Raw genomic sequence first — 23,461 nt, 5'->3', positions numbered from 1 at the left:
AAAAATACCCCAAATCCAACCCGGTCAAATGTGCGATTTCGTTGAGCCCCGAGTCCGGCCCTAACTCTACATGGTTGGAAAATATTCCACTTTTACAATTTCCAGTTAGGGCCATATCAGTTTCAATATTTGGTTCTGCGCATGCGCATGTCGGATTCGGGGCTCTGGTCGTTTTACGTGGTTTTACTCCTCTTGAGTCCGACTCCAGCAAAACAAACAGAGTCCTCAAATCCAGAGTCCTAGTCTGACTCTGATTTAAACACTGTAAAAATGCTCGAGTGGACATAATTGTATTCCGACATTGTTACTTAACACACTGATATTTTAGGTACAGGGGTATTAATCAAGAGAAAAATCAAATTAAGGAATATTTAGCCGGACAACATTCAAACTGAAACATCTGCAAATTAGCTCTGACTAAACTGCAATCAAAAGCAAATATTGTGAGGCATTATAAAAAACAATAAATGTTGGTTGAAGTCCATTTAATCAGTGGATGCAGTGTTTGTTTCACAGTATTTTTAATCCCATGTTAAGATCTTGACAAATTATAGAAAAGAATGAATGCAAGTTATTGAAATAGAAAAATACCTGTGCTTTAGATATGGCTAAAAGTACTATACATTCAGTAGTTCCATAAACCAGGGGTCTACAAATAGTTGGATTGAAATTTAGGTCACAAGTAAGTTTGGGTTGCGCCAAAAAGTATTTGCGGACCCCTGGCGTAAACAATTGGGGTTGATTACATTGACAACATCTAAGTCACCGTTTCTCAACCGGTGCGCCGCGGCGCACTGATGCGCCGTGGAAGGTGGCCAGGTGCGCCGCGAGAAAATGGGGAAAAATGTTACAAAAATTCTGTATTAGGCCTATTTGTAGAATTTGCGAATAATTTTAGAATAAACTCTAGTCACTAATTTCTGTGAATAAACACTGAGCAATATGACCGGATTCGTAGCCCTTATTGAAGTCCCAATGGTTGATGTTGGCTCTTCGCTAACAAAGAAAGAGGAACTATTGCAATCTAGTGGGCTTCCGCCTTAAGACCACAATTAAAACAACAGCAACTTCGGCATAAAAAACAGTTCGGAGTAAGACCAAAATAGGACTAATATCTAATACTCGTAATAGCGTTTAAATCAAAATAAGACATAAATTCGTTTGAATAAGGCCTAAATGGCAAGAATAAGGCCTTTGCTACCTTTTACTTAACCCCAAACCCCACCCATAACTTCGACACAAACTCCCCTAATAATTTTTACCATAACCCAAATTCTAATTCTACCCATTACTCGCGCCTAACCCCAAACAGAGGCAAACAATCCTGTGCCAAAACACTATGGCACCCAAACGACGACACCAAAAGGCTGATGCCAAGAATATGTCCTTTAATTCTCTTTGGGCATGTCTTATTGAGCACATCGTATTTTATAGGTCTGTGGAGCACGGAGTCATATTTGAGACTCTGCGTACCGTAATCGATTTATTTTGCTGAAATCGGACTGATGGAGTCCCGAGTCTGACATGCGCAGTATCAATTTTAAAACTAATAATCCCGCCAAATGCAAATTAAAAAGGCGAAACAGCATATGGTGGATATTTTCCAGTAATGTATTGTGGTTGGATGAGATATATGACACCCCTATGAGGGGATTGTTGAAAATCCACCTTAATTTAGATACGTAAATGGGAAAATTAAACGCTGTAGGATTGCAGACGAGTCGGACTCGGGAGTTGGAGTCGGGTTATTTTTAACCGACTCCGCAAGCTGCTTAATAGATAATAGAATTGGGAGCCTGATGTAATAAAAATTGCCAGCAAAAAACAAAGTTAGCAGTCGACTCGCTCGTCAGGTGCGCCACCACGTTTTGAAAGGTTTACAAGTGCGCCCTGGGGTGAAAAAGGTCGAGAAACACTGATCTAAGTAAACTCTCCGAAATACAAGGCAGGTTAAATCATTGCTTAAACAATGGCATAGAATGTAAACTTGCAGATGACAGACTGATATTTTTGGCATGTGGCATTTTGTCCAGGTGAGTACTGATTTGTTTGCACTTACCAGACTGACAGGGCTGCGGAGTTGGTTAAAAACAACCCAAATTCCACTCCCGACTTCGACTCCAGTCAAAAGAGCGATTTTGTCAAGTACCGAGCCTGGCCCGGACTCTACAGACTGTATTTCACCAAATTGCGTAACTCTTATAACGTGGATATTCAGCAATCCACCTATAGGGGTATCAAATAATTCATTCACTCACAATACATGGTTGGAAAATATTACACCATTACAATTTCCATTTGGCGGCCATATCAGTCTACTTGGGTAGATTTACAAGGTCTTACCCGAGTCCAGACTCCGACTCCAACCAAAACAAACCGACTCCTCGAGTCCCGAGTCGATTCCACAGCCCTGCTGGCGAGTGAAAATTAAACTTCAAAATCAACCCTGGATCACTTTGTAATTTTGCAGATCCGTGGACAGTATTGCAAATTTCAAAATTTGATGCCAAGAAAACACAACTTTCAATAGTTTTAAGAGCACTTATTTGTTGTATGTTATGCAATGAATTTAGGAAAAATGAATGTAACAGACCAAGAGCCATCATAACAAAATGATTGATTCTACAAATGTACACATGCCTTTAGAAAGGCTTCTAAAAATTGGGTGCTCTTTTAATTTGGTACATCAAAAACGGCAAAAAAATACAAAAAGTAACGGTCTACAAATACCACATACTGCAACGCACATTATTTGAGTTAGCGTGTGGGTTAGTGACAGCCAAGCATTATTATTAATAGTAAATAAAAAAATGTGTGAACTCTTGAAACCCCAACCTGCAGGGTAACCCAAACAATGTGCGTTACAGTGTTTGCAGACCATTTTTCTTTGCGTTACTCTTTACTTACCAAATTGAAAAAAATTGGTGCCCCAAAATCAGTTAGCTTAATCAGGATTTGCATGCAAGCAAGGCTAGAAAATGGCCTTTCATTGCTTGCACTAAAATCCTGATCCAACTAATTTCAGTAAGCCTTCCCGAAGGCATGATGCATGGTATATAATGTGTGGAAATATCATTGGTCAGCACTAGGGTTGTTGGTCAGCACTAGGGAGAATTAATTAAATGTTTGGAGCTAAAATAAAATAGTTTTAAACATCATAATGATGAAATTAGGCACAAATATATTCGTCAGGATTTTCATTTTTCAACCCTGTTTCTCAGGAGTGAAAAAATCTGGGAAAAAGAGGAACCCTAGTCGGCACAGTTCCAGAAGGGCTTGGTCACAAATTGTAAATTGTTTTATTTGTTGTATATCGGCTGTTGATCCTCTTCAAATAAAGTTGTATTTACCAACAAAATGCAGCAGGCGTCTGTGTTAATTGTCATGTTTCAAACAGCTCCCACTGAGCCTGTGCAGGTCAGTTGTAAAACGACAACAAATTTTAGACGTAGCTTTATTTTAGCACTGCAATATCAAGAGTTTCCAACTTTTTTTCTAAATTGGTATACTGTACACTTAAATATTGAAAAAAGCTTTTGTGGTAGGATTTCCAACACAAGGTGTGTAAAAACATAATTGCACACCTTAAAAGCTGTTTCTGTATGCCAGAGATCTCGGCGTAAAGTGCAATGAAATTCAGACAGCAGACTGGTGCTTACTGCATGGTAGCTAATGGGTAAACAAGACATTTGCTACTTGCCCTAAACGTTGCTAAGTTTGTATAGCAAGCTACCATTTTGTACGCTTAATGGCACCTTTCCATGAGAAAACATATAAAGCTACTATGTTAAAAGAGCTTCCCTGTTGTTTGTTGAGAGGGCAGCCAATTACATAAACTACAGAAACCCTGCATATGCCCCTTCTGTGCCAATTTATTACATTTCATTATAACTATAACCTACACTAAAAGTACAAGAAGTTACTGGCGCTGGTCTAGAATCCTACCAAAACGCACATTATTTGGGTTAGGGTGGGACAAGTATAATAATCAAATAATGAATATAACAACACAAAACTCACCCACACGCACGCCCAAACGCTAACACGCACGCTCAGGTTCGAAAGTAAGGCCAGTTTCCCGCTCATAGCCGCGCATTCCATGTAAAATCAACGTATAATGCGCCCAGCCACTAAAAATCGCTCAAACGCGCAAAACTTTCGTCGCGATAACGGTTTTCAGTCTTGTACTCCATTATCAGTCGCGCTAAATTTACAAATAACGTTATTACAGGAATTACAGCCGCGAAATTTCAAGCTGCAAAATCGTGGTAAGATTCTAGACCAGCGCCAAGTTACTTTTCCAGGCTATTTTGCTTTTGTCTGTTTTATTAGTTTATAAAATTATGTTGCTTGAAAAAAGCGCCTTTTAGCCTAGATTTGCGTTTTCCCGCGTTTCAGTCGCAAAAAGGTAAAAAGGGGAGTCCCCATCCAACGGGAATCAGGCATTTCTCTTTCTATGCTAACAGGCGTGATCCTGGAATCAGGAAATCATATTCCTTTGGCTTATCTTTGCGACAAAAATGCAGTATGCTGTGGCATGGCTAAGCCAAACTTGCCGACGAATCGGGTGCAAAAAGTGTTAGAAAGGGTTTCGGTGCCTGTTTAACTTTCTTGGATAATGTGTATTTAAGCGTATTTACTATTGAAAGTAAATAACTAATTCCTATAAATATATTTTTAGTCCATAAATATTAACCAGTTATATTTGTCTATCTTATCGTGACACGGGGGAAGACCCATTTTATGTACAAAAAATATATAGTTAAAAAAAATGGTCGTTTACATTGTTAAGTTATACGTATTGGATTCCTGTTCTTAGCTGAAAAAGTTTAAATATTTTGCTTTAAAATACAGGTTTTATTAATATAGCACAAATAACAATAGACAATTGTTAATAGTATATTTAGACAAAAATGCAACACTGGCTGTTGCAGCATTTCCAACAATACTAAATACAGACTTGTTTTCAATTTAGGATATTATAACTGTATAGAAAGTGTTAAGGTTCGCCTAGACAAAAGGAAATCCATAATAAATAGTACCATAAGCATAAAACCCTAAATAATTTAAACTTGAAAAACAACTTCACTTCTAAACTGTGTACACTACAAAAAACGATGACTTAATATAAGTCACATCGCACTAAACTGTCTTAAAGTAAGCCCAAAATTTAATGAATGACTTAAATTAAGCCATCTGGTGCGTAGTGGCTTATATTAAGCTGTTGAATTGGCTGATTTTAAGCCATTTTTAAAAACAGGCTGAATGTAAGTCAAAAAAAACATATTTGTTTTTAGTCGAATCCAAAAAAGACTCATTGTAAGACATAATGAAAAAGTCATTTAAAATGGATTAATAATAGCCACAAAAATCGACTTGTTATAAGTCAAACACAAAATAGACTTAATGCAAGACACTATTAACAAGTCATTTTGAAATGGCTAAATTTTAGCCACAAAAATCGACTTGTTATAAGTCAAACATAAAATAGACTTAATGCAAGACACTATTAACAAGTCATTTTGAAATGGCTAAATTTTAGCCATAAAAATTGACTTGTTATAAGTCAAACACAAAATAGACTTAATGCAAGACACAATTAACAAGTCATTTTGAAATGGCTAAATTTTAGCCACAAAAATTGACTTGTTATAAGTCAAACACAAAATAGACTTAATGCAAGACACAATTAACAAGTCATTTTGAAATGGCTAAATTTTAGCCACAAAAATTGACTTGTTATAAGTCAACTGCAAAATAGACTTCAAGACATAAATAATCAGCCATTCAAAATGACTAAATAATAGCCACAAAATATGACTTGTTATAAGTCAAATACAAAAAAAGAACTTAGTGTGAGACATAAAAAAACGTTTTTAAAATGGCTTAACTTAGTGGTGGAATCTGTCTGAAATGCAAAAAGACGAACTGGTGAGTGTTTTATTTAATATTCATTATTAATTATAAATTGTAACAATCTATGAAAAGATTTGCTGGTTTATGGATAATATCGTCCGCTATTTCATTCCTTCAGATATGTTAGAATGGGTAAATTTTGGCCGATATTTGCTAAAAGTTTACAAGAAATACTATTGTATAGCATTCCCTTAAAAACAAACAAATTTTATAATATTTGAACATCTGGATTTGTAATTGCTTTCATGGCTGGCTGATTTAATGTATAGTTTTCAATATAAAGTTAAAGTAAAATATAACTATTGTGATCATTTCCCCTTTTTGATGGGGGCAGTATAATTGAAATACACTTTAATATCTATTTAAATAATAAAGGATAAATAAAAAATTCAATAAACATAATTTTTCGAGCCCTGCATATAAGTTTTAACTTTATTTTGTATTGTGAAAATTAAGGCATAAGGCAGTCAAATTAGTTGTAAAGAATCCCACTTTTCGTGCGGTAATTGTTACGGGGTGGCTTTACAACTTATGAGGTGCCACTGACATTGTTCAAGTTGACCTCGAGTAACCCTAATGCGTATACTGCGAAGGCAAACGCGCCTTTTTCTCTATTTTTTGCGCTCGAAATGTATTTTAAACGCTTTAAAATTGCGAAACTTCAGCGTCATTGCGTTGCACGATAATCTCAACGACGTTTAATTGAAAACTACAACTTAAGCGAGCGCCTTGTGTGCGGCAGGAAATAAATGTTACCCCAGTTAAGAAATTTTGCGTTACACGCATGAACGATTTCGACAAACGGCGGCAAAGGCAGACAACGCCGTTTGAGTCTTTCCGATTTGACGGCGTTTCGGTGAAGGCTTATTTTGGATCTGGTGTAATCGCGAAGTAAGTGTTTTTTAACTTAATGTTGGTTTAAGTTCAATTATCATTATTTATCATTCTATTTAATTTTATGTAACTTGGTAAAGGTATACGTGTTTACATAGAATAGACCAATATTAAAGTCATTTTTGAACAAAATGCATGTTGATACTTCTAATTTTTTCTATTTGTTTACATTGTTATTGTTTTTTTAAAAAGCAAAACATGTTTATGTAAAGACTATAAAAAATACATGAATTTCTTTTTGATTTGGACTTTGCAGATAATATTAAAAAATGGAAGGATTTCCAGATTTGTTTTGGGAATTATTATTCTCCACATTTGGCTCGAAAGTTAAAGAGCAATTTATTGGTAAGAAATACAACAGATTCATATATGCCTTCTAATAGTTCAAGATTTTGTTGTTAAAATCCATTAGGGTTCCTCTCCGGGAAATTCCCGGGATTTTTTATAAAAGTTTTTTTGGCAAAATAGCAAAACATTAAAAAAACGTCTTTTTTGACTGATATAAAGAAAAAATTATTACCAAACTTATTAAAGTCGTTGTCTGAGTTGCTTCATTTGCGCATACCAGCGGAAAAACCTAATTAAATTTATTCTACCAATAAAAATGCACCCTGCATACGCTTTTTTTTAAACAAATAAGGGTGCAGCCTTTAATACGAGAAGTCTTGTAAGATTGCAGAAGCAATACTACAGAACATAAATAATTTTAAACATAATAACGACGTAATTAGGTATAATTTTTTCGACAGGATTTCCGGGAATTTTTATTTTTCAATCGCATTTTTCTGAAATAAAAATATCTGGGAAAAAGAGGAACCCTAATTTGCATCTCTATAATTCCAAGAATTTGTTTACTCTTTGATGTAACTCTTGTTAGAACACTGTGATTTTGAACTTCTGAATCTAAATACTGCTTCAATTAAGAAAAAATGCATGGAAATGCCTAATTAATCCTTTAGGGACAAAATTTAGTTTTTCTATTATAAATGCTTGTTGGTTGACCTCTCGCCTAGTCTGCATTTTATGGCACTTTTTACCGGGATCCCAGTTATATGGAGAATTAGGGATTTATGCACCTATCGTGTTTAATACTAACATGACCAAAGATATTTGTGTGCAATTTACTTACTCAATATAGGCCACTGGGGATCAAATTCAAAAAAGGATTACAAATTTTCAACTTGGGGAATTCTGTAACCACTTGCAATTCTTTCTTCAGGCTTAATGACCACGCAATGTGTGATTAATTTGATACATCCACCATTCCACTATAAGCAGCACACTTTCCTATGTTTGATGCACAAGACTATGCTAAATTACGCGATCAACTTTTGCTACCTGCAATACATAATGGAGATCTGTTCTTAACATGTTTTTCGTCCACGCCCACTAGTAACTTCATGTCGCAGCCAACATTCCCAACACCTCATAAACCCTTACACACGTTATTATGCCACAATCAATAATCGCAACCGCAATTCTATGCAATGTGAGCTAAAATCCAAGCTGTAGTTTAAGTAAAAAGAGTCAATTTCACACAAATTATGTGGCATTCAAATATGCTCATATAAAAGATAATATCATTTTATAAAATAAAGACTCCGTAATGTTCACAATTGAAAATTACTTTTTATTACTGAATAGGCTGTTAAGGCTGTTATTATATAAACACCGGATATTAGCGGAAAAAGTTTAACAGATTAAACTGGGCCTAACTCTCTATCTTTTTCGGGATGCAAAAAAGAAAGTATATCCAGTAACATTTTAACTTCATTATTATATTTTCATGAAGAAAAGCTGACAGAATTTACCATACTGACCTGGTTTAATCATTAGGTTCAGCTCGAACTTCGTTTTTTTATAAACCCGAAAAGATAATTGATTAATGTTCCACCAGTAAAACATCAAAAACAAATGACTGACGACGCAAAGACACTAATGCAGTACCTCATACAACAATGCAGTGTTTAAATCAATGTGTTCATAATAGGTCATAATTTTGTCAAAAAATTATTTCGCGGTCAAATAATAATCGCCCTCCTGATGACATAGTTTGGTGCTATTTATTTTACTTGTGTGATGCAATGACTTAGTATTAGATTTAAAACATGTTTGCTTTTTTAAAGCTGCTAAAATTGAAATGGCTGATTTACCACTGAAATTTGAGGAAATAAAAGTGGAGTTTCCAGAACTAAGCTTAAGAAAACGACGAGAACTTGAAGAATTTTTAGTTACATACGTGAGTAATTGAGTATCAGTAAATTTTGTACGCTTAAAAAATGAGTGATCATTGTGTATCTTTTAATTGCGATAAATTTATTTGTTTAGGTCCTTAAAGAAGATAATGACAACAGTGATTACTCTGCTGTTTTTGATTCCTCTACGGTAAGATACCATTACTAGAATCAAACAAACATAACTTGTCATGTTTATTTGATTTACAACCTTTGGTTTGGTAATTGCAATTGTACAAAAGTCAATAGTCTGTTTTCTTTTAAGAGCAGCAGCATCTCTTGCACTGACAGTGCTGATGTATCGGAAAGTTTTGAGGACCACTCGTCCGATTCAACCATTCCAACGGAGGAAAACCTTGACCAAACTATTAATACATCACGTACAGAACACTCCTTCAAAACAAAGCTCAAGAAGTCTAGACTCTTTACTAAATTTAAAGCAGAACCACAAATCTCCAGAAGGTTATATAAAGCAAAAAAACTGATTTATCCTACAGGTATTGCTCATCCATTCCCATTGTCAACCTATTTTAGAAAATATTTGCTACACACCTCACGGACAATGTTTTGTAAACAATATGCTGCATACAAAAGGTTAGTTAAGGAGATCTACGCCATTGTAGAATTAAAGTTAGGGAGAGGGCCTACTGCCAAGGAAAGAAAACTTGTTTCAATTGGTTTGGTAAGGGAATACCCAGTATTGGGCTGTGGCTATCCAGCACATTTTGCACTTTCCGAAGCGCTTCGTAAAAGGGGCAATACCCAAAATGCAGCACTTTAATGCAGCATCGAAATTAATTGATTTGAACCCTACTAATCCTTTGCAGTGTATTTTGTCATCATTTGGAGTTTATTATGTTTTGTACGTAGAATATCAAGCTGCTGCAAAGCAAATCTATCTTTTTTTAGAAAAAAAAAATTAACATTTAAAGTCAATGTGTCCTTGTCATAGTAATAAAAAACTGTATTATATTTTCCATTTACATATATTTTAATGATGACAAGCTTTCACACAACCCCATGCTTCATTAGGGTTAGAGAAAAAGGCATTAAAATGTAGCCCATCTGTGCTAATACACAATTGTTTTTACCTTTCTTTCTCTGACATAATGTCATACGATTGTGCGGAAGCTTGTCAAAACTGCCACTTTATACTGCTACGAACCAAGATTAAATTTGCCATTTTTAAACGACAAATACAAAACTATTAAATTTAATTTTCCTGTTGATATATTTATATGCCAGTTTTTAATAAATATCTAAGTTTTTCTAGCTATTGGCTTTCAATCGCTTTTATTTATGTACATACTGCCTCTACTTCCAGGTTCATTATTGTGCCTCTTTTTCTCAAATGTTTTGGGATGTTTAATGCTTTTCGTAAATTCTACCAATCGTTTGCAGTCTTTTTTGTTCTAAAGAATCAAGCTGCTGCAAAGCAAACGTATCGTTTTGAGAAACAAGTTTACTTAGCATTTAATTTGAAAATGTGTTGTCGATAAGTAATTAAAACTCTTTCATGTTTTTCATTTATATATATTTGAATGATGATAAGACACAACCATGCTTCATTAGGTTTGGGGAAAAGGCATTAAAATGTAGCCCATCTGTGCTAATACACAATTGTTTTCACCTTTCTTTATCTGACATTATGTCATACGATTGTGTGGAAGCTTGTCAAAACTGCCACTTTATACTGCTACGAGCCAAGATTAAATTTGCCATTTTTAAACGACAAATACAAAACTATTAAATTAAATTTTTCTGTTGATACATTTATTAACTAAGTTTTTCTAGCTATTGGATTTCAATCTCGTTTTTATGTACATACTCTACTACCAGGTTCATTATTGTGCCTCTTTTTCTCAAATGTTTGGGCTGTTTTAATGCTTTTCGTAAATTCTACCAATCGTTTGCAGTCTTTTTTGTCATTATGTTGTAGACCTAGAGTATCAAGCTGCTGCAAAGCAAATAAAGTTTGCTTACAGCATTTAATGTCAAAATGTGTCCTTGTCATAGTAGTTCATATTTTCCATTTCTATATATATTTTAATGATGACAAGCTTTCACACAACCCCATGCTTCATTAGGGTCGGAGTAAAGGCATTTAAATGTAACCCGTCTGCACTAAACTACGATTGTTTTCAACTTTCTTTCTCTGACATGTCACACAATTGTGTGAAAGCTCTTCAACATTAAAATGTAATATGTCAAAACTGCCACTTCATACTGCTATCAACCAAGATAAACTAATATATTTATATGTCAGTTTTTAGTAAATTTCTTAAGTTTTACTAGCTATTGGCTTTCAATCGTGTTTTTATGTACATACTGCCTCTACAACCAGGTTCATTATTGTGCCTCTTTTCTCAATGTTTATGATGTTTTAATGCTTTTCGTTTGTGGTTTCTTGATGTTTTTGATGCTTTCCCCACTCGGGAGTGAGCTTTGTAATACATTATTGCCCACACAAAACATGATTTTTAAGCCGATTTGTACTGCTTATAATGACTTATTTTAAGCCAGTTAGTTTGGATTATTTTGAGCCAATAAAATTATGCATTGGGTGTCTCAAATTAAGTCAATATGAAATGCAGAAAACGGATTGTTTTAAGCCAGGCAGCAATTTTATTTTGACTGATATTCAGTCTATAAATCTGGTTTATTATAAGCCGGTTTTTTAGTCTCGTGACAAGACAGAAAAGTTGGCTTGTTGAAAGTCATTTTTCATTAGCCATTCTCGGACAAATAAGCCGTTTTGGTTTTGTCTTATTATAAGACAGAAAAGTTGGCTTGTTAAAAGTCATTTTTCATTAGCCATTCTCGGACAAATAAGCCGTTTTTTGAAGGTTGTCAAAATGACTTAAAGTAAGGCACTATTTTTTGCAGTGTATGCAGTAGAACAGTGGTCGGCAAACTGTGGGCCGCGGCCCAATTGTGGGCCGCAGAGCCATTTTTAGTGGGCCTCGAATTACTTTTGAATTGTAAGGTTATAATGTAGTTGTGGGTCGCGTTATGGCCGTACGTTCATTGTACTTTATTTTAAAAGTTTGTGTGGCATAGAATTTTTAAATTGGCTCAGCTTGTAGAGGCCCAAGTGCCAAATGTGGCCCTGAGAGCCTGTCGAACATTTTTTTTTGCAAACTTTAACAATATGTAATTAAAAAATTTTTCGCGATCCGTGCGTACATTTTCGTTTTGTACTATGTTTGACAATTACATTATGGCACAACAGTGTTTAAGGCATTAAGGCGCCATCGAATCTTCCACTGTTTTTGTAGTGGGCCTTCAATAGCTCTGAAAGGAGTACTTTGGGCCGCCACAAAAAAGTTTGCCGACCACTGCAGTAGAATAAAAAATGGTAATAAGTTCACCATGTCATCATATAAAAAGTAAAATCCTAAGTTCGTCGTGCATGATAGTAGTTAAGCGCAATTGCTGTCATTGTGCACTTTTTTCAGAATTAAGGTTAAACTAATACACATTTTGTTTTTTAATTATTTTTTTTTAAGTGTGATCAATCACAGAAATCTATGCTATTTGACAAATATTTTATGTGGAATGTCTTCAACTGTAAAACTTGCATTTAATACTGCTTTATGGACACCAACCCTTGCTGAATGGTTATTGGCTGGACATTGTATTCAAATGGAAGAAAGGAAAAGAATATCTGAATTCTGTTTTAAAAATGATGCTAAACTAGCTTTGGCAGCCCGTCTTTTGATTAGATATGCCCTTACACTATGCAGTAACATGTCTTGGTCATCTTTTAACCTAAGAAGATCAATAAAAGGAAAACCTTATCTCAATGGTAACAGTGATGTCACTATAAATTTTAATGCTTCACACCAGGGGGACTTTGCTGTAGTCGTGGCAGATTGCAATGCAACAGTTGGTGTTGATGTTATGGACACCAGAGAAACACATGGTGAAAATCAGAAATTTTTTTCACTTATGAATAGACAGTTTACCGGATCTGAATGGTCTAAAATTCGAAAACCTATTGACCCCCAAGAACAAATGTCAATGTTTTACAGACATTGGTGCCTAAAAGAAAGTTTTGTCAAAGCAACAGGTGATGGCATCACATTTCCTTTACTAACCTTAAGTTTTGATGTGCGTTCACCCTTATCTGTCAATAATACAGTTGTTGATACAGTGTTGTATAAAGATGGTAACCTGTGTGAAGACTGGGTATTTGAAGAAACCTTTTTGGATTGCAATCACTGTGTTTGTGTTGCAAAACAAGAGCACACAACTAATTCATTTCCTTCACAGTTTCAAACGGTAACATTTGACAAGATTATGCACAATGCAGAGACCCTTGCATATTGTAATTCAGAAGCAATCGACTCCTTTTCTAGCTGTTTCAGTAAACCTTTTAAAAATAAAAAATAATCCTTGAAGCATCACTGCATTTTATTGTTTGGCATTTTAATGAAGGGTTTCATGTTCAGGCAAAACAAACACAGTTTTAATACTAGTAAATAAATATATACAACAAAACTTTTGCACCAACAACAGGGTAAAAATAGTACACAAATATTGGTTTAATATTTTCAGAACTGACTTAAAATCAACCTAATCACGTAGTAATAATTGCTTCTTATAATTTGTAATAGGAACAAAGGATGATTGATTAAAAAACTGCAAAGATAACAAAAATGTGTTTTTAGCACAAAAATAGTACTACTACAAGTGAGTGTCATTTATAGGCAAAGCATTCACAGCTTGGAGACTGTGGGTTGACGAACTGATTTCATCATCTTCTGTAGTGTTGACATTGTCGCCATGTTGCAGAGCATTGCTTGCCAATTTGGTCTCATCAATGTTTTGCAAATTCTTAGGACCTGTGGTAAAGCATTTTTTACATCAGATGATGTTGTATCACACCTAATAGTTTTTCACTAGTCAATCATTTCTTTAGATCAGTGTTTCCCAAACTGTGGTGCGCGACGACTGCACAGGTGGTCCGTGGCGATATGACAAGAAATTAAAAAGTTACACATATACGTTGTACAGCAGGGGTCGACAACCTACGGTCCGCGAATGTAATTTATCCGACCCGCAGCCTCTTTAACAAACCAGACACGAGTCCATTTCTCATACTTGGCTATTTTAACTACGTAAGTGCGAAAAATTTTCGCGCTTTGCGTTAACGATCTTTATACATCAGGTTTATTTATGTTATGAGGCTGTCATTTGAGCTAGATTAGCGCTTCTTGCGCTGTGGAAGACTGACTGCCAAAAAGTGCCAAAGTGCTTCGCGTACAAACGGAAAACGTATTCAAAAATATTGGACATACATTTTTAATTTTTATGTTTGACATGTAATAAAAATTTGCAAGAAATGCCGGTATAACCAAAAAAAATCGCTTCGCTCGCCAGGTGCGCCCGGAATTCAATCGGTTAACAAACACTGACCAAGATTAACCATTAAGTTTATCGCGTTTTCTCAAAGTGGTTTTATTTTTGAATAACGACGTGTGGAATCGAATTTTAAACCAAACAAACGCCTTTTTTCCGCTTTGCGTCAACACACTTTACTCTACTGCCTCATTAAAAGTAACTAAAAGCGTTTTTAAGTGCAAAAATATATTCGAAGCCCGCCTGATTTACAGTTGTTCTAATTTTTAATACCATAATTCTTCGTTAACATTTAGTGCGGCCCGCGGAGACCTAAAAAAAGAAAGATTTTGCTATCCAGTGTCGTAAATCTTACGTGTTGCGCTTTGAATTTATGATGAATTGATGATTTAAGCAGAGGGAAGCAATCCCATCCGTCCCATTGATGTTGTCAGTTTTGTAAATATATAAAATTTGGATTTATTATTTATTTTTTGCTTTGTATTGCGGTCCGCGAAAAAACAGATTTACAAATAGTGGTCCGTGGTTCAAAAAAGCTGCTTTAGATAGTATATCAATTCTTAAGTCATGTGACAAAATGCATTGTTGATCGACAGTCGAGAAACGTTATAAAGTACGGTACTATAAAATATATTGCGACAAAATCCTGTAACTCGAATGTTTGTTTAAAACCCATTCCTGCTTTTAAACGTTAGCACTGAAAAACACCCTTTGTCGATTTTTGTCACCCAACTATATAAATGTAGCTAGTTTTAGCATATTAAAATAAACCTTTAATGTGACCATAACTTTGTTTTGGGGTGAAAAATTCTACGAGGCAGTCTTAGGAATGGGTGTAATTAAATAAAAACTTAATTACCTACTTGAGTAACATATCTCTTTTGCATAAAACTAAGTACCTTTAGCTAAGCGAATAATGTAGAATTGGACGTACGCTGTGTTTGCTATAGGACAGTGGTCGGCAAGCTGTGGGCTGCAGAGCTATTTTTTTCATTGTTTTTAGTGGGCCGCGAGTTACTTTTGAATAGTTCAGTGTTATCACGTAGTTATGTGGCTAAGAATTATATTGTCTCACTGTGGTTCAGGCCCGCATGCCAAATGTGGCCCTAATAGTGCCTGTCAAACTATATTTTGGCCAACTTTAACTATATTCAAACGCAAAATTTTACGCGCTTCGCGCGTATATTTTATTTTTATGTACTTTTATAAGTTTTATACTTAAATCTATTCAACTCAAAAGCGATATTCTATGATTTCTTGCGTCGTGTGACTCATAACGGTACTGTCCAATTTCTGTTAAATTATACTATAAATTCCGCCATTACGAGCAATCAGGGCTGCGGAGTCGGTTTAAAACAACCTGAGTCCGACTCCGGCAAAAAAAATACACCCGAGTCCGACTCCGGCCAAATGTAAGATTTTGTCGAGTCCCGAGTCCAGCTCTGACTCTACAGCCTGTATTTTACTTATTTACGCAACTAAATTAAGGTGGATTTTCTGCAAACCACTCATATTGGTGCCATAATTGATCCACCCGTATTACATGGTTTAAAAATATTTCACCATTTGCTATTAGACTTTTACAACTTACATTTTGCCGCCTTAACAGTTTTAAAATTTCATACTGCGCATGCGCACGTCGGACTCGGGACTCGGGTAGTTTTACGCGGTCTTACTCGAGTCCCGAGTCCCGAGTCCGACTCCGACACCGCAGCCCTGCGAGCAATATTCAAATTCTTTATGCCATATGCTTCACGTGCCCTTTTAATTAAAGTTTTTCCAATTTGAAACCAATAAACCATTTTTTGCGATACGCGTAATTAAACTGGATTTTACCGTTTCGTTCGGGAACAACAGGCGTTTCTAAAAACAATTGTTTTATAACGTAACTTTGCGACGTCATTCCAATGCTTCCGACTCAAAACAAATATCCTGAAATCGCCATTGTTTTCGTAGTGGTTTTACGTATAATTCGGGCCGCGAAAAAAAAGTTTGCCGATCACTGCTATAGAACTTGTCGAAGTGTTAAGCACGTCTGTAACTGTGTAATTATTGTACTTTGTTTGGCAAACGTTAATTGAGACGTGTACAATGTTTTTAATCAGTAAAAAAAAACGCGTTTAACAGCCCTTAAACGCAACATAGGCCGGTGGCACCTATTTTTGTGGCCCGCCCAGCCTTGATTAGACAGTCAATTTAACCAGTATGTGGTTTGTTGTTGTTTCTAACGGAATCATTTGTATTTTTGCCTTTGTATATCGTCACATCGATAAAACTAATAATATGATTATATTTTCGACACACTTAGGGTTGTGCTTAAGTACAGATTATATTGTAATAAGTAATTTTAAACATATTACGTAAGTAATTCAAGTAAATGATATTCAAGCTAAACAACATCGAACTCAATTATTACAACGCTTTATTGTTATGCTGACTTTTGTCTAGCTGACATTCCCTGTTTTAGTATACAGCGTATATGCGCTGACTGTCCAACTATGACCCGCTATGGAAAGTGTAGCACGCCCCTTGCCTAAGCATCTCAAAATGCCTCTTACCATTTAAGGCATACATAAGATCGTCGAAATCGGCGTCTTCATCAGCACTGTCGTCTCCTGAATTTTCGATGCCGGTATCTTCCCACGAGCTCTGCATCAAATTTCATAAGCTATACTTCAAACGGTCGTAATACTTGTCCCCAGAAAATGTTGTTTGCGGAATTGAAATTAGGTAAAATATTTTAGAAACACTATCACAGAAATAGAGCTCACCTGAAACTTTGGTGCAAGACTCTGGGTGCTTTTGTTAACTATCTCACCAGAAACGGACGGCAAGTGGCTACCATAGGCAGTCGTTGCAAATCCGGCTAGAACAAATTATTGTTTTACATGTTTTATCTCGTTATGTAGTAGAGCAGTGGTCTCCAACCTTTTTAATAGGCGACCCCAATTTAAATAAAATAAAATAAAAATTTACATTGCGACCCCATTTTGTTTTCATATACCAACAAACATATAATTGCGCTTGCCTAGCATCCACTAAGTTTTTCATCCCTTTGCATAAGCATAGTCGCATGCAAGGCTGCGGAGTCGGACTTGGAACTCGGGACGCGAGGAGTCGGTTTGTTTTGCTGGAGTCGGACTCGGGACTCGAGTAAGACCACGTAATACTACCTGAGTCCTGAGTCCTGAGTCCAGAGTCCGACATGCGCATGCGCAGTATCAAGTTTGAAACTGATATGGCCGCCAACTGGAAATTGTAAAGGTGGAACAGCATATGGTGGAATAGTTTCCAACCATGTATTGTGGATGAATAAAACATGACACCCCTATAAGTCGATTGCTGAATATCCACATTATTTTAGGTACGTTAATTGGCGGAATACAGGCTGTAGAGTCAGGGACTCGAGGAAATCGTACATTTGACCGGAGTCAGACTCGGGTTTATTTTTTTGGCCGGAGTCGGACTGGGGAGTCGGGAGTTTGACTCGGGTTATTTATAACCCACTCCGCAGCCCTGGTCGCATGTCATGCTCTACTTCCAAGCGATTACGATTGTTCGTTTTCAATATGCCCATTGAGCTGAATTCCACTTCACAAACCATGAGTTTTAAAACGGAATAACGGTTCAATAACAAAATTTGATAGAGTCTGGTACGTTAATTGCATCTGAGGCCATAAGTAAATATTTGCTGAAGGAGTATTTTACTTTAATCGAGTTATAAGAAATGTGGTTTGCTGCATAATATAAGCCTAGAAAGTGCGACATTCGCTGCGCGTAGTCAAAGAAACCTAATTTTGTCATATGTCACGATAGCTGATTTGGAAAAATGTCACGACAATAAGAGCTAAACACAATAATTTTATGTAGAAATGCACTGAGTCACGTTTAATAGAGGGGCGTCATTCTAAAGAAAACGAAATACATAAGCGGGAATATGTTGAGTTATGGCGACCCACTTAGGGTCGCGACCCACAGGTTGGAGATCACTGCAGTAGAGGACACCAAAAAAGAACAAGGAAACCAAAGGGTACAACCAACAAAGAGAAAATTTTATGATAAAAACCGGTCAAAAATAAGCCACGGGTCAATAGTCAAATACATAATTAGTAGATACAATTAATAACTACGTTGTTACCTGAGGCTGTGGGTCTATTGTTTGTCAATGAACCATCGTTTCCTCTCCCGTCATCTTCATAAACAGCCTTTAGTGGCTTTACATACCGATTGTGCAGTATTCCATAGACAATTAGCAAATATAATCCCTGAAATGGAATAAGATACAGTTGAATCTTTAGGTTTGATTGAAACACCCATTAGCAATAAGGTGTTGTGACACTTCGGTTCAAAGTGAAAATCGATCATTTCCTAAGCAAATACTTTTGCAATATGGCTATACAAAATAATTGTAACCTGACAAAAGTTGAAGACAATGAAAACCAAAAGCATCCACATGTGTCCGAAGGCAAGGTGAATTCCTCCCCAAATCCAAGTTAGGGTGATTAAAAAGAAAGCCCAGAACAACAAAGGAATCTCTGCACAAATAAAACCATCAATTTTTCAACCATCGACAGTTTTATTTTTTTTTATAACTTACCGACGGAGTTAAATCGCCCTCGAAATATATCATCGTACTGCTTCCAAGACTGATTTCTTTGGTACAAGTGAAACCCGATTGTAATAGGAGCTACAACACATAGGAACGCCGGAACGACTGCGCCCAATAGTGCGCCGTAAGTGTTCATTATCATACACCTAGAAGCATAGTGTGTAGAAAATTAGGTTTTACCAATAAAGAAGCATGAGACGAAAAATCAAATATTTAATTAATTTGTGTGTTTTCAGTATCAGTTTTTAACGGTCCGTCTTAAGGGTTAACATTATAAATAATGACTTGCCTGGTATTGATTTTGTCCTGTGAAGGATTTATGCGTTTTGCACAAACGCAAAAGTAAAACTAATTTTTTAACTAAAACAACATTACCAGGAAACTGTTTATTAGGTAATCATCAATATTTGGTGATGTTTTTGGCCTACAATATTAGGCCTTGTAGCCTACACTTTGAGAGTAACTGGTATAAAAAATAAATTTACGATTTACTTTCCAAAAAAATACTTACATATCACCGTTTTGGTGAACGTCACCGTAACTCTCGAAAAGTGATTTTGATCCAAGTGCATACATAATTATGACGTAGAGAAGAATAACTATAGCTGGAAATCCCCAGCCTACAACGAAGTGTACCACAAAAAGTCTTTCGGTATTTTCATTGCTGAAAGCCAAAATCTGCACAAAAAATCTCTAATTGTAATTCTTTGTGCATATCGTGATAAAACTATAGTTGTACAGGTGCAGCAACAGATGCAATTAGGCCTACGTCGAAAAATAATCTTTATAAAAAATATTTATCTATAACAGAGGTTCTTAAACTTTTTTTACCGGGGACCCTTAATTTTTTTTGTCTCGCGTGGACCACGGTAGGCAAAAAATTCAAAAATTTTGTCATAAATTTACGTCACAATACAAGAGCTTTCATGGACCCCCAAGTTTAAGAACCCCTGATCTATACCAAACGACTTCCTGTACATAAACCATGTTTGCGCCACAATTACAACGAAGTTTCTACGCTGGTTAATTAAATTCTTATGTCTATTTTAATTTCAACAGGCGAACACGCACCTGTAAAATGTTAACCGACTGCATCAGCATCCAGGTAAATTGGGCAAGCCAAAAGTAGTGTAAAAAAATTGCGACTGTGGCGCAACTTTCTTCGCTCAATTGATGACTGGTTAGAGCAGCAACAACAAAGAACAACTGCAAGTATAAGGAAAGTGATTTAGTCCTACCATTCTTTCTTGTGGCTTGACTATGTGAAGAAAGCATATGTGTAAATGTAAAATTAACATATTGATATAGGGTATTAATAGCATAACTTTTGGGCATTTAATGTTGATACCTGTGTCATTGCACATGCAACGAACATGTGCATTGCAAGTTTGGTGGCGAACGTTGATCGTTTGCTGCAGAGATGATGTCCAGCAACTATCACCAGGGCTGCTATCATCGTAATAAAGCATGCGGCATATGTGGCCTAAACAACGAAGCAATAAAAATGTGTTTAAACTCTCAAAGCATTTAGCGCAAAAAGCATTTGCTGTACAGTGAGGATATAGTGCATACTATTGATGTTTGACACTTGACATTATTTCAAAACCGGTAGCCAATATTTTAAGCAAAAAGTAGTGTAAAAATGAGGAAATGACGTCGTTACTATGATAAAATAAGCAAAATTGTTCAAACTAAAAAGTGCAATGGTAATATCAAATTAAAAAGTGTAACCGGTATGAAGCCTGTTTATCGATTTTAATGTAGTATTTTCTGAGAAAGGTATCTTTAAACCTATAAAACTCTACGCTTGATCGCAAAACATGGCTACAGCACAAATTAAACAGGGACTTAATCGGCACCAATACCAACTAAGTATAGGACGAGTACCGATACTGTTACTTGTCATCGGGTCAGATATTTTTGGACATCTCTATTGCGCATCTTAAGTATATAGCATTTTGTTTTAGTACTTAAACAACACGACAAGATGTTGGCAGGGGAACAATAAATTACGTCCACATACCTCGTTATACCCGGCTACATTGTCAGTTGGCCCCCTGGCGGCATAAATAGACATGTGACTACATTCACAGTCGACGAAATTTGAACTGTCGTCGACAACTTTACACGTGTCACGTGAGTTTGACAGCCAACGTGATGAGGCCTGAAAATAATTAATGACCATTTAGCTATCGACATGTGTTGAACTCAAAGTTTAAAAAGATTTTTTTTTCTCTCTTTCTAATAAATATCTGTACAAATTTAACTCACGGCCCACAGGCAAAAACGTCAGTTTTCATTTTTTTAACAAAAACGTTCAACCAATCCAAAACATTAACAAAAAAACAGCCATTGTCAAGGTCAAATCTGTAAGTTGTTAGGTCAACAAGTACCAAAATTAATATTTATTGTTGTTTGTTTAAGGCGTAAATAGAACAAAAAACCAAAATAGTTTAACCTAGCGAACTGCGTGTATGCAAATGCACCACAAAGGTTTGGATTGAATTTTCAGGTAACAAAACTGCCCTTTTGTCATCTTGTGCTAACTATGCGACGTACCTCGTTCCATAGTACACACTCAGCCCCTTGCGGCGATATCCTGGTGTCCTTTGTGTATATTCGATATTTGACCGGGTTCTTGAGCTGGGTCATGTGATCACGATTCACTCCGACAGAAAAAACTTTGTTGCTCATTGCATCCTTAAACAAACATTAGCGATACATGTTAGGTGGAATTAGGCGTTTAGTAGACTTGTGAAACGAGCAATTATATCTTGCAAGGTTCTTCATACTAAACATTTAAAGAATTTTTCCATAGGCTATATAGACTATACACTTTTTCCTTCTACAAGTCTTTTACGCAGTTTCCACTACCCACCTTCTCTCCGTCTGTTTTAAACCATATCTGACTCGTGTACTCTATAAAATACAAATCGTAGCACTTCGGGTTCTTTGAATCCACTCCGTGTTTTTTCGCGTCCAACAGATCTGCTGGGAGCTTTAAAAAATACAAACACAAGTCAATATTTGACATGTTGACAATTAACTTAACTTACAATTACCTCTCGTGAATTAGAACTAAGCGATTAAGATTTTTTGTCAGCAATACAAGCATTGAAATATAAGCCTATTAAGTTACCTGAAAAGAATCCTTCTGTGGAGATCCAAATCTATAGCCGTTGATAAGTTCCGGGTACCAACGAGAACTCTAAACCGCAGAATAAACACATTACTAAATGTTTATAACCTAACCTCGAAATAATCTGTAGGTTTGGTAAGGACACCATGTTTCAAATAGGCATTGTTGAAAAAATTGTAGACGGTTTACTTACTTGGATTTGAGCATTACGACACGATGTCATTGACATAGTGGTAACATCGGTAGGGACGCACTTTGCGCCGGTTGAAAGGATAAGAGCAAAGTGTTCCAACGAAGATGAGAGCTCCGAATATCCAACAACATCGTCTTTTCGTTTTGGATCAAGCAACTAAAGAAACATTACAATAAAATTAACGTGAATCGAGGTATAACGAAAAACGAACAGCGTGTTCGATGATAAGTGCTTTGAGATAAATTTTGTTTTGGTATCAGATCGAACACAAAACAAATTACTACAATAACAAGTATTTCTGTGAACACTAGCAGCAGGGTTTTTTTAAGGTTTGGTTTGGGTGACCGCTAAGTAGTTTTAATAGACCGCAAGTGTTTCATTTAAATACCAAAAAATAGCCATATTTGCTTAAACGAATTATTTATTATTTTTTGGGAAACCGTTTCGGTCCCCCAAAACACCTTAAAAAAACACTGACTAGCAGGGTTAAAATGCGTTAAATAAGCAATAATAATAATTGATAATATTAAGTACACAATTCAAACCTTGCAAAATAGAATGTACAACTCCTGAAATATTGCATCCGAAAGCCGTCGCTGTTTTCCCTCTTCCAGAATGCGATCTAAGCAGCCGTGGAATATAACCAGTTGCTGTCGGTTTAAATCATCATCAGCAAGGCCTTTTAGTCGGACCAGAATGTCTTGGATCACAACGTCGTCGAGATCCTTAAATTATTTTATCAATAATAAGTGTTGGAAGCCTAATTGGAAAAGTTCCCTACAAGTAACAATAGTTTGGTTGAAGAAATGTAAAAATCATATAAAAAAAAGAGGACGCACCAGAACTTATTTTACTTCAATACACGTTATGTTTTATTTGAGTAAATTTGAAAAGATGCTTAAATTGCCTAGGAGATTTCTAAATTAATAGTTTTTTTTACCCAAATGTACTGTAGATAAGTACGATAACATCTTGATAACACAAGAATTAATCTAACATCAAGACATTTGCCTATTCACCTATAATAGAAGTAACGCTTAAATATTTGTGGACAAATAGATTTCGATTAGACATATATTTTAAAGAGTTCAACGACCGCTGTATTAATCCCT

At 35.8% G+C, this 23,461-nt stretch overlaps 2 protein-coding genes across 2 annotated transcripts in view; one reads left to right on the top strand and one right to left on the bottom strand.

Moving 5' to 3' along the window:
- The first annotated feature begins 12,514 nt into the window (after positions 1 to 12,514).
- LOC146168436 (L-aminoadipate-semialdehyde dehydrogenase-phosphopantetheinyl transferase-like) lies at positions 12,515 to 13,439 on the top strand. The gene has a single exon (XM_083389611.1). The coding sequence runs from the start codon at positions 12,603 to 12,605 to the stop codon at positions 13,437 to 13,439; it is 837 nt and encodes a 278-aa protein (XP_083245737.1). The 5' UTR covers positions 12,515 to 12,602.
- Positions 13,440 to 13,558: 119 nt separating this feature from the next.
- Positions 13,559 to 23,461, bottom strand: part of LOC146168435 (adhesion G-protein coupled receptor V1-like) — a 67,386-nt gene continuing 57,483 nt past the window's right edge. The window contains exons 98-112 of the mRNA XM_083386269.1: positions 22,895 to 23,074; positions 22,350 to 22,505; positions 22,157 to 22,225; positions 21,896 to 22,015; positions 21,577 to 21,717; positions 21,041 to 21,181; positions 20,366 to 20,500; positions 20,089 to 20,223; positions 19,529 to 19,695; positions 19,006 to 19,163; positions 18,822 to 18,943; positions 18,547 to 18,673; positions 17,180 to 17,274; positions 16,967 to 17,057; positions 13,559 to 13,891 (exon numbers count right to left, since the gene is read on the bottom strand). Coding sequence (XP_083242395.1) covers positions 13,734 to 13,891; positions 16,967 to 17,057; positions 17,180 to 17,274; positions 18,547 to 18,673; positions 18,822 to 18,943; positions 19,006 to 19,163; positions 19,529 to 19,695; positions 20,089 to 20,223; positions 20,366 to 20,500; positions 21,041 to 21,181; positions 21,577 to 21,717; positions 21,896 to 22,015; positions 22,157 to 22,225; positions 22,350 to 22,505; positions 22,895 to 23,074 — 1,995 coding nt within the window. The 3' untranslated portion in view covers positions 13,559 to 13,733. The remainder of the gene's footprint in view (positions 13,892 to 16,966; positions 17,058 to 17,179; positions 17,275 to 18,546; positions 18,674 to 18,821; positions 18,944 to 19,005; positions 19,164 to 19,528; positions 19,696 to 20,088; positions 20,224 to 20,365; positions 20,501 to 21,040; positions 21,182 to 21,576; positions 21,718 to 21,895; positions 22,016 to 22,156; positions 22,226 to 22,349; positions 22,506 to 22,894; positions 23,075 to 23,461) is intronic.

The sequence above is a fragment of the Ascidiella aspersa genome, chromosome 1 (assembly GCF_963924565.1).
Source record: "Ascidiella aspersa chromosome 1, kaAscAspe10.2, whole genome shotgun sequence".
Classification (NCBI taxonomy): domain Eukaryota; kingdom Metazoa; phylum Chordata; class Ascidiacea; order Phlebobranchia; family Ascidiidae; genus Ascidiella; species Ascidiella aspersa.
The sequence above is the reverse complement of the archived record's forward strand: the minus strand, read 5'-3'. Positions and strand labels throughout refer to the sequence as shown.